General features: G+C 46.2%; 2 protein-coding genes across 3 annotated transcripts in view; both read right to left on the bottom strand.

Moving 5' to 3' along the window:
• Window positions 1-555: 555 nt before the first annotated feature.
• LOC308153271 (mid1-interacting protein 1-B-like) lies at window positions 556-2,600 on the bottom strand. Of its 2 annotated transcripts, none has more exons than XM_080526357.1 (2): window positions 2,478-2,600; window positions 556-2,033 (listed from the first exon to the last, which is right to left on the bottom strand). In XM_080526357.1, exon 2 carries the CDS (start codon window positions 1,641-1,643, stop codon window positions 1,173-1,175), a length of 471 nt encoding a protein of 156 aa, XP_080382483.1. In that variant the 5' UTR covers window positions 1,644-2,033; window positions 2,478-2,600; the 3' UTR covers window positions 556-1,172. The 2 variants fall into 2 exon arrangements, with proteins under 2 accessions (XP_080382483.1, XP_080382484.1); XM_080526358.1 differs by having other exon boundaries at window positions 2,465-2,584.
• Window positions 2,601-7,197: 4,597 nt separating this feature from the next.
• Window positions 7,198-11,024, bottom strand: part of LOC308153269 (tetraspanin-7-like) — a gene marked incomplete at both ends in the record, with an annotated part of 23,684 nt that continues 19,857 nt past the window's right edge. Inside the window, 6 exons of the mRNA XM_080526355.1 lie at window positions 7,198-7,266; window positions 8,805-8,888; window positions 9,179-9,334; window positions 9,721-9,816; window positions 10,074-10,148; window positions 10,476-10,664. Coding sequence (XP_080382481.1) covers window positions 7,198-7,266; window positions 8,805-8,888; window positions 9,179-9,334; window positions 9,721-9,816; window positions 10,074-10,148; window positions 10,476-10,664 — 669 coding nt within the window. The remainder of the gene's footprint in view (window positions 7,267-8,804; window positions 8,889-9,178; window positions 9,335-9,720; window positions 9,817-10,073; window positions 10,149-10,475; window positions 10,665-11,024) is intronic.

Raw genomic sequence — 11,024 nt, 5'->3', positions numbered from 1 at the left:
GCTGCAATAACACCCCTAGGCCTTAACCTCTATATGCACTTGTAGATATCTGAAACATTTGGAAAGCATTTCTTTCGTTTTTTGCAATAATGCGATCATGTCACCTTGGAAGGGTGAGTTATCATGATACAGAATAGATTTACTCAAACCATTCAGACCTCGACAACCTCTGAGAGCACAGGGGCTGGGTTACATTTGTTTTTAGGCCTAGGTATCACACATTGATTCCATTCAGATAGTTATCATTAGCATACTCCAGTCAGGTTGCATCTTGTAAGACTGGAAATTGAAATAAAGCAGCGACCGTGAACGTTTAAGAGCAAGCTAAAAGAAGCCCAGTACTGCAATATCTGGTACCACAAATAAAAGTTCACTGTATTTCTTTCTTTTTTTTTACTTTGGGGTCTAACTTTTTGAGGACTGGAGCTTGAGTTACTGTAAAGAACGTTACATTACCTTTGCATATCCATTCCTTCAACAGGGTTCAAATAAAAGGTCTATGATAATTAACAGTCATTAATCAATCAATTGGACTCTTGGATCACCAAATGAATTCAATGTTTATTGTGGAGACATCATTTCAATAGAAAAATACATTGTGCTTTGGTAAAACATCACTTAAACTTAAAACAATCTCTTGGAATCTCTCAATATCCAAAGAATTTTCATGTGATTCCAGTTCATAGATTATCAAGCAGTTATTCTTAACATGAACATGTACTTTCATTGCCAGCATAACATTCAGTTAATTAGAATTTAGCAGTTGCTTATGGTCTGACCATTGCTTTTTTGTTACCTCATTGTTATCTCATTAAATAGATTGGATGGTCTAAAAAAAAAAAAAAAGCTGAGAAAAAAACAAAAAAACTAAATGCACACTAACTGCAGATCTTCTTGTGCATATTAATATCATGAGCTGAAAGTCTCGCTACCATTATATGGTAAAGCATAGTGCAAACAAGCATTAAGTAGAACAACACATATGAAACATCAAGTAAGTTACATATGATATTTCTTTATTCCCACTTTGGGAATCAATATAAACGATATCACCAGGACAGGCCTCAATTCAACTGTTCACTAGTAGACTTGTGTTACTTTTATCCTTCACCATGAATATACACTCAATGAACTTGTCTCTGCTCGTTCAGAGTTAGGTGACAGTCAACATGTCAGTGTCCACAACCCCGAAGTCCAATCTCCTGTTTGTACCTGTTGGTGAGGGTGTTGGCCTTCCGGGTCAACTTGGACAGAACCGTGTGCAGTCCGGTCAGGTGATAATGAAACTGTTTCTCCAAGTCATCATCGTCTGACTTGATCCTGGAAATATCAAGCGCGGTCACGCCGACCTTTTCTTTCCTCCTCTCGTCAGCCTGCAGGACTCCCCACTCGATGTCGTTCCTGATCGACTTCAACAGGACATAATAACCGTACATGTCCCCGTCCTGGAAGTAGGTCGCCGTGCCGTTGCTGGCGGTCCTCACGGTGGTCTTCACCTCCTCCTCCTCTTCATCCAGAGGCACGTCTCTCAGGAGACTGGGCACCATCACCGTCTGGTCCATGTTGTTCACCGCCCCGATGAAGCGATTCATCGAATTGAACAGTGAATTCCTCTGATTGTACGAATCCGATATTTGCATCATTTTGGAAAAGTGAGTGAAGGACAAAGCCTCGTAGTGGATCTAGTCGTGTTTGGCTGCAGACAGACACGCTTTCCACCCTCAGCGATGATGATGATGGTGCACTTTTCCTCTTGATCTACTTGAGTGCTGCTGTCCGAAACCAAATATAGTTCCCTAATGCTCTTTATCGGATTATGAGGAGGCTAAACGTGATGCTGCGGGATCTTGTTCATATGACAGGCTGGCTGGTTAAGTTAAGTTGACCAACTTATTCCACAACAACAGGTAGCTTGGCTGTGTGGCTCTGGGGCAGCAAGGGCGTGGTTCCCTCCTGCTTGTCTGACGACAGTCGACCGTTTTCCCCCTCGGGCGAAATGTAACAGGATCAACTACCTCCTAGGAAACCTTCGGCTGGGATGACATAACACACACACACACACACACACACACACACACACACACACACACACACACACACACACACACGAACAGTGCACACACACGAACGAACACACACACAAACAGTGCACACACACGAACGAACACACACACACACACACACACACACACACGAACGAACACACACGAACACACACACACACACACACACACACACACACACACACACACACACAGTTACCTTGCGCTACGTTACATCATTATTGGTTGTAACTAGCTACAGTGAACTTAGCAAGCAAATCAGACATATTAGCTGGGTTGCTAACTCGACTGATACTGAGACTGTAGCAACAGAGCTAGGCTATTTACATTACAACATTATTCCATTCTAGACTAACAACATGTCCAGCTAACGCGAAAGCATCTAGCTGGCTAACTGTTACCTTGGAAACGTACCGTATCTGCTGTGTCGATTAGCCTCTCTCTGTTTAGCTAATTACACTTCTCTTCTTGAAAGAAATTATTCGAATTGGACAACTATCTATTATGCTCACTGCTTCCCGTGTGATGGGGAACCCGTTATTGACGCAGCATCAGCCCACAAGCCGTTCCTCCGTTTACAGCCAATCACAGTTTAGCGCATTTAACACGGACCTGCCCTCCCAAGGGTGCGTTCGTGAATTTGCTCTGGAAATCTGATCAGCACTCATGGAATGCCTCTCGTCCAATCAAATTACGTGGTCCCTTTATGACGTTAAATCCAGTGTGCGCTCCGGCGCTCTCAGAGCAAACTTACGAACGCACCCCAAGGAAGGTCCCCGTTCGAATACTCCAAATACACACCCTTCCTTTTCTGGAGGCGAGGAAGTTAGGTTGGTCTGGATATAGGAGGGGGGAACATATGGGGGGGGCGGACATTTCTGCCTGTTTTGAGACAGGAATACAAATGTATTCCCATCCCCAACTCTCAACACACAACATGCGAGCTACTGATCTGCGATAGGCTGCCATACTAGACGTTTTTCATCAGTATGCCAGCGCCACTCTGTGGGCTCAAAAATAACTGCTGAAGTCCTGGTCTCAGCCAAAGAGCTATAGGGCAACTGTTTACAAGTGTTGAAAGAAATAATATATCATACAATTCAGAAAGCATTACAGTATTGTGAAATACGTTTCATATTATGTAGATTTCTTTCTACAATGTTGTAAAGTAATTTGCATCCAAATATGCCTAGTCAGAAAATACCTGATGAGGATATTAGTTCCACAAGTCACACAAACAACAAAAATAGGCTTTTCAATTCATGCCAGGAACAACTGCCAGCATAGAGAACACCCATCAGTTCTTCACCAAAACAGGTGACTGTATTTCCTGCGATTACACAAGGTCATTCAAGGAATCCGGTTATTTAAATGTACAATACACAACTCTGTGTGCAAAATATGTGTGTGCTGACTGTACAGTATGTGCTTCTTCACTAAATCGTTAGACAGAACACAGAAGATATGTCAAGCTCACACCAGAAATTATGTAATGACCATTTTATTAATAGAGATCACAATTGTTTACAATATCAACATACATTGGTTGGCATGCGAGCTGGTGATGCATTTTAAATAGGTTTGTTTTATACAAAGTCTTAGTATTTTCCCTATTAAACTTTGGATTGAGAGATTCATTTTTAAAATAATAATAATAATAATAACTTTAATTTATATAGCGCCTTTCAAAAAGCCCAAGGACGCTTATCAAGTACATTTTCTTCATAGACTTGTTTTTAATACTGATCCACCAAAAACACAGGGCAGCCATAATAGGGATAACTTCAGAATCCCCTGCCCCCCGTCCCCAAAAAAGCCCAAAACAAAACTACTAAGAATAACCCTGAAAAACATAAGTACACAGATATAGAATGTTGGAACCACCAGCCTGACATACCCACATCACAGTTGTATTAATTCAGTACCAGTGCCAGTTACATCAGTGGTCTCCCCCACTTCTCTTTGCCCCCCCAGGCCACCTCCCCCCAACCTTATCCCACCCCCAACCCTATCCCCCCCCCAAACACACACACACACACACACACACACACACACACACACACACACACACACACACATCGTATTCTTCCGACGAACCGTGCTGACTCAGCGGAACTTGGGGAGCGTGTGTGTGTGTGTGTGTGTGTGTGTGTGTGTGTGTGTGTGCTAATCTGCAACGCACATCAGACAGGAGTCACGACTGAACTCGGGCTTCTCAGGGTGTGGCAGGGCCTGAATGGTGAGCGCGGACAAGAGGTGCACCGTGGACGTCAAGCAGAAGGCAGTTGTGTAAAAAACATCTACTCTGAACAGTGATTTTATTCTAAAACCAGACAATTGCTTACCAGACTCCAGTCATAGAAACACAATTTCTAAAATAGACTAACATTACAACAACAACAACAACAACAACAACAACAACAACACCAACAACACCAACAAGAAAAGATACAGTAATACTAGAAGGCACTGGGGAAAAGGAGTGGCAGAGATCAAAGAGTACTGGACTCAACTGAATACAGAGAAACAAAAGAGCTTTTAAAAAGCAACACAAATAGACATCCACAGAGAGCAACTTGCACAAGGTCATTTCGGGTGATAGTCATTTGAAAAAGGAGGCTGGGTTGTACTGTACTGTACTCAATGTAGAAGCGAGAAGCAGGCAAGAAGCAGTCATGTGTCAAAATCATTGTTTTAGGACAGGCCTCATCTTGAAAACGTCATCGATATATAACTGCTTCTTGAAATTTAGGCTGGGGAAAAGGGCTTCAACAGGGCACTGTTAGGCATCAAGTCACTTTCTGAAGAGAATATTGACAATGTTTGCAAGTAAAGACTGGGACCATTCTAATTCTGCATGCGTGGCTCAGAGTACTGAGACATCGTATGTTTGTGCTAATCTAGAATCGTTTAGTGAGTTAGGGTCTTGAAAAAGTTGCATTTACAATGGCACGACTGCACTTAGGAATGATATATTCAAAGAAAGGGGAGAGACAGAGAGAGTGAAGAGAGAGAGAGAGAAAGAAAAGGAAAGAAAAAGTAAGAATGGAGTGTGCTAGCATTTGGATTGGATGTGTTCTTCCCCAGTTTTCCAAGGTGATGTATTCACTCTCCTTGTTACCCTGAAAGGAAAGAAGAAATAGGTTGAGAATGACCTACAGACTGGGTATGTGTGTGTGTGTGTGTGTGTGTGTGTGTGTGTGTGTGTGTGTGTGTGTAGAATAGACTTTATTGTCGTTGTACAGTTGCCTATACAATGTGTATAGTGTGTGTGTGTGTGTGTGTGTGTGTGTGTGTGTGTGCGTGCGTGTGTGGCATGAGTGTGTGTGTGTGTGTGTGTGTGTGCATGTGTGCATGCGTACGTGCGTGCGTGCTAGAGTATACTGTACCTAATTATTCAACATGCCTGCATATATACAATACCTAAATATATACAGTACTGGGATATAAACGCATCGACATACTGTAGGTGCACTTGCGCCTGTTTAATACTTCATCACCAACAACAAGGGGATGATCTTCCCTTTTGGAGCTGGTCTCAGTCACCTGAGGTCCATAAATGACATATCTCCCACAGGAGTCTCCTGGCATCGCAGGATGCCCATTTGTCTGTATTAATGACGGAGGCCCCCCCCCACCTAGGACTGTGATGTGTGTAAGTGTGATGGATAGTAGAGGGCAGCATATGCTGGCAGGCTGGCATTTGGGTTTAGGGGCCTCTCTGCACATCAGCGATCCTCTCTCTCTCTCTCTCTCCATCTCTCCTCTCTCTCCATCTCTCCTCTCTTTCCCTCTCTCCCCCCCTCTCTCTCTCCCTCTCTCCCTCTCTCTCTCTCTCTCCCTCTCTCTCTCTCTCTCTCACCCCCCCCCCCCCCCCCTAAACCCTACAGTACGAGGTGCTAACAGGCTAAGCCAGTGTGTCATAGGGGAGAAGTGTGTGTGTGTGTGTGTGTGTGTGTGTATGGGGGGGGGGGGACTCGCTCTTTAAGGCATTATCATGCCATGCAGCCCCTGCCGACGGCTGGTAATAAATCGGTGCGTTTAATTGCGAGGCAAACAGCTTTATTTATAATCCACAGCGGCACAGTCAGGGATGGGCAATTAGAGGGGGGCTGCTGGGAAGGTGGGAGCTTGCGATAACCACGCGCAGTGAGATTGTGTTTGTGTGCGTGCACGCCTGTGTATGCCTTACGGGGGCCTAGCCGAGGTGAGCTTCTAGCCTTGGAGGTCCTTGACACCACTCATAAAAGATTCTCGCCAGAGGCAATGCACTTAGAGCTAGGCAGGGCTGATAGCACCCCTCACGGAAATGTACACACACACAGACACACACACACACACACACACACACATACACACACTCACATTAATACATACATACCAAAACAAAGAGACCCCCCCCCCCACACACATGCACACAAAGTCCTCACAATGCAGGCATTTGCATTATGTACACAGTACATACTTTCTCTTTCTCTCTCTCTCTCTCTCTCTCTCTCTCTCTCTCTCTCTCTCTCTCTCTCTCTCTCTCTCTCAGTACACACACTCTCTTTCTCTTTTTTTTTTTCTCTCTCTCTCTCTCTAATGCACACACACACACACACACATACATAAATACATACATAAATACATATACAAACAAAGAGACCCCCCCCCCACACACACACTCCAAAGTCCTCACATATGCAGCTATTTGCATTATGTACACAGCACTCTCTCTCTCTCTCTCTGTCTCTCTCTCTCTCTCTCTCTCTCTCTGTCTCTCTGTCTCTCTATCTCTCTAACGCACACACACATACTCACACAAACACAGACACACGCAGACAGTAGGTAGTGTGAGTAATGAATTGCCAGTCTGAGGTTGTTTTGCAATCTTGTCATCACAGGCTCTGTTTCCTTATCCAAACTGCAGGGGGATGGTTGACAACGCTCACCTCCTCTCTGCTATCACTCTGTTCACACCCATCGCGTGTGTGTGTGTGTGTGTGTGCGTGTGCGTATGCATGCATGTTGGAGTGAGTCTGTGTGTGTGTGTGTGTGTGTGTGTGCGTGTGTGCGTATGCATGTAGGAGTGAGTCTGCATGTGTTTGTGTGAGTGTGTGTGTGTGTGTGTGTGGGCTCACCTGTACTCTCACTACACCATCTCATATTGGTTGGCAGTGATAAACCGCGAGAGACAGCAGGCCAGCAGCATACCAATCATCTGTGGAAAGAGAGAGACAGAAATAGAGAGAGGGAGAGAGAGAGACAGACAAACAGATAAGTTCCACAGTCAATTTATCACCCAAAAAAGTCCATCTGCCTATTTCTCTTCCTCTTAATACAACACCAGCTAAATAACAATACCTGCACGGAATGAACATGGTTAATCCTATGTAAGAATATCTCACTCTGGAAAAGGCAGATGGAGGATCATCCGCGACCCCCCTCCCTCTCCCTCCATCCCTCCCTCCCCCACCCCCCTATTTCTCTGCCTCCCCTCTCCTCCTCCTCCTCCATCCCCCGGGGGGTCTCGCTAGAGTGGGCTTTACCAGGCTCAGTGAGGCCGAGAAAGAGAGAGATGGAGGGATGGAGGGAGGGAGATGCATTAAAAGGGGTAGCTGCTCGCTAAGAGGTGTCATTGATCTCTCCGTGCCCCCCCCCCCTTCAAACACCCCCCCCCCCCCCCCCCACACACACACACACACACACACACACACACACACACACCCTCCTCCCTTTCTCGCTTCCCTCGATAGCATTTACAGTGCAATTAATGGGCTCAGGGCACCCAGAGGAGTGGGCCGTCGCAGGTCAAAACACCCCCCGCACACACACCCTCCCCCGCCCCCCCCCCCCCCCCAAGGCCCATTAAAGGTAATGGAGGGGGTCGCCACGACGACGAGCAGTGCCGCGAAGGCTAATCGAGCGTGTCAGCCCAGGCGGGAGGTAACGACCGCGCTCACAAACATGGATCTTAGTGTGTCTGTGTGCAGTGTGTGTGTGAGTGCATACGTGCAATGTGTGTGTGTGTGTGTGTGTGTGTGTGCGTGAGGACAGATCAAGCAAGAGAGAGCATGTCTGTATGTATGTGGGTGTCTGTGTGGGAGGGGGCCGGTGTGTGTGTGGATTTGTGTGTGTGTGTGTGTGTGTGTGTGTGTGTGCATACGTGCAATGTGTGTGTGTGAGTGTGTGAGTGTGAGTGTGTATGTGTGTTCTCTCACGCTGATCTGCGAGGTGTGAGGACAGATCAAGACAGGGAGAGCGTGTGAGTGTGTGTGTATGTGTGTGTGTGTGTGTGTGTTCTCTCACGCTGATTTGCATAATGGTTCCCAGGGCATGCTAAGGCAGTGGGGTGTGTGTGTGTGTGTGTGTGTGAGCCTGTTCTGAGTGGCAGGCAAACTGTGAAGGTGATGGACCTGGAACACAGACCCCCATCTGTGTGTGCTCACGCTGCGCTTTAACAACACGCACAGAACACGCTCACACACACATTTTCAAACAAACACAGATGGGAGCACGGGCGGAGAAAATCATGCGCATGTGTGTGTGTGTGTGTGTGTGTGTGTGTGTGTGCGTACGATGTGTGTGGAATCAAATTTGATTTCCATGGAGACAGTCATCTTGCTTCAACTGACAGGAACTGAAACGCATTTGACCCAAACAGAATGTTAAACGTTTTCACAAGTGTTGCAGTCAAAAAAGTGACGGCATGTAACGTAAACAAGTCATTTCCTGACTGGAATGTTTTAAGAACCATACCTGTGAGAAGGCTATTCCAAACGTCACTCCAGCAATGATGCCCATGTTAGTCTCAATGAAGGAGGTCACCAACTCATAGCAGCCCTATGGTATAAAAGATAGATGAATTAATGTGTGTGTTTGTGTGTGTGTGTGTGTGTGTGTGTGTGTGTGTGTGTGTGTGTGTGTGTGTGTGTACAAGCTTGCATGTTTGTTTCTCTGTGTGTGTGTGTGTGTGTGGTGTTGAATAACATCCTATGTGTAGGCATAACTGGTTGTTGGCTCAGCACTACTGTAACTGACTGTTTTCATAATGTCAAATTATGTGTGCGTGTATGTGCATATGCGTGTGTGTGTTTGTGTGTCTGAGTGCGTGTGTGTCTGCTGTTTCTAACCTGCTGGTGGACCTTGCTGGGGGCTATTGTGGCGTTGCGCAGATCCTGGGGGTTGCAGTCGGAGAAGTTGGCACAGCAGCTTGGGGGGATTCCGTTGACAGGGAAATACACACTGGTGAACCAGCTGGTGTAGTTCAGCACCCCACAGCATTTCAACTGCACACAGAAGGGGGGGGGGGCACAAACATAAAGAGAGAGAGAGAGTAGTGGGGTGAGAAGGAGGGATAATATAAGAGAAACAGTGGGGAGTGAGTAAAAGATGAGAAAGAGATAGAGACAGACAGACAGAGAGAGAGAGAGAGAGGTGTGGGAGAACGAGGGCCAGGGAGAGAGCAGAGAGAGAGAGAGAGAGAGAGAGAGGCAGAGAGAGGAAGGAGGGAGTGAGAGAGGGGAGGAGGCAGAGAGGGGGGAAACAAGTGAATAATAAAAATGTCCCATCTATTTGAAATGTTGTTTTTACTTCGTGCGATGTCTGGTTGGGGAAAGAAGAAGAAAATAGGAGTGTGTGTGTGTGTGTGTGTGTGTGTGTGTGTGACACTCACGTTGCGCTGGACGTTATCCACAGCCAGGCTCTTCTCGTCTTGAGCATTGTAGTCCTGCACCGCCTCATTATAGGACCTCAGGAAAGTTCCCTTTATCTGAGGACGCAGACACACACACACACACACACACACGCACGCACACACGCGCACACACACACACACACACAAACACAGGATATGTTTTGGGGGTTATTTTACATCCTTCACACACATACACAGGATATGTTTTATTGGGTTCCTTGTTGTGCTTTGAATGGTAGCTCCTGTTGTGAAACAGATGGACATGTTCACTGATGAGTCATGAGTCGCCACCCTCCAGTCAGTGAGGGCCAGCCGTGGGCACGGCCACTTACCTCATGACGAAACACAAAGCCAGAGATGCCAGCCACCAGCTCTGCCAAGAACACCAGGGACAGGAACATGGCATACTGCAGAGAGGGGCACAACATGGCCGCCGAATCAGAGCGCAGGCATTTATGCACCTCGCTAAGTTTCATTCACAACAACAATAAGGAAAGAAAGGAAGAAGAGAAGAAAGAAAGAAGGAAATTAAGAAAGAAGAAAAGAAAGAAAGAAGCAAAGAAAGAAAGAAGCAAAGAAAGAAGGGAAGAAAGAAAGAAATGTATCCAAGAAAGAAAGAAACTACAGGAAGAAAGAAAGAAAGTAAACACACCCAAGCAAGAAAGTAAGAAAACCTACAGTACTCAAAAAAGAAAGAATGACAAGTGTCCCCTGCACTATCCCCTAGTTCTCACCAGCTTCAGCATCCATGGGATCCCACGGCAGGTGGCGAAGCACCCGAACAGGCCGAACACAATGATGCAGGTGCCGGTGCCGATGAGCACATACGGAGCGTTGGTGGAGTTCTCTGCGATGAGAGAGATGTATGGGCCCAGCATGAACTTCCCCCATAGTCCCACTGCCAGCAGGATGGCCCCTGTGATCTACAGAAAGAGGAGGGGGGAGAGGGGAGGGGAAAGAGATTGAGGAAAGGGACGATATGACAGAGAGTAAGAGAGAGAGAGAGAGAGAGAGAGAGAGAGAGAGAGAGAGAGAGAGAAGGAGAGGAAGAGTCACAAAGTCAGATCCCTGAGTCACTAATGCACAATGATGTCATCAATAGTTTTATAAACAGAGCTTTACACTGAAATGGCGATATGACACATTTTGGGATTAACTTAACAACCATGACAAGAGATAGGATCAGCACATGGCCTGTGTGGGCAAAAGGAGCAGTCGACACAGCCAGTCCCATTTCTCTGTCATCAGTAGCTTGCCCTCACAGCTATAACTCCACCGCTGTC

Source organism: Nansenia antarctica, assembly GCF_963989245.1.
Source record: "Nansenia antarctica genome assembly, chromosome: 3".
NCBI classification, from domain to species: domain Eukaryota; kingdom Metazoa; phylum Chordata; class Actinopteri; order Argentiniformes; family Microstomatidae; genus Nansenia; species Nansenia antarctica.
The sequence above is the reverse complement of the archived record's forward strand: the minus strand, read 5'-3'. Positions and strand labels throughout refer to the sequence as shown.

Bases quoted from the DNA above. Each gene is read 5' to 3' on its own strand.
- LOC308153271 (XM_080526357.1), bottom strand. From the start codon at position 1,643: ATGATGCAAATATCGGATTCGTACAATCAGAGGAATTCACTGTTCAAT.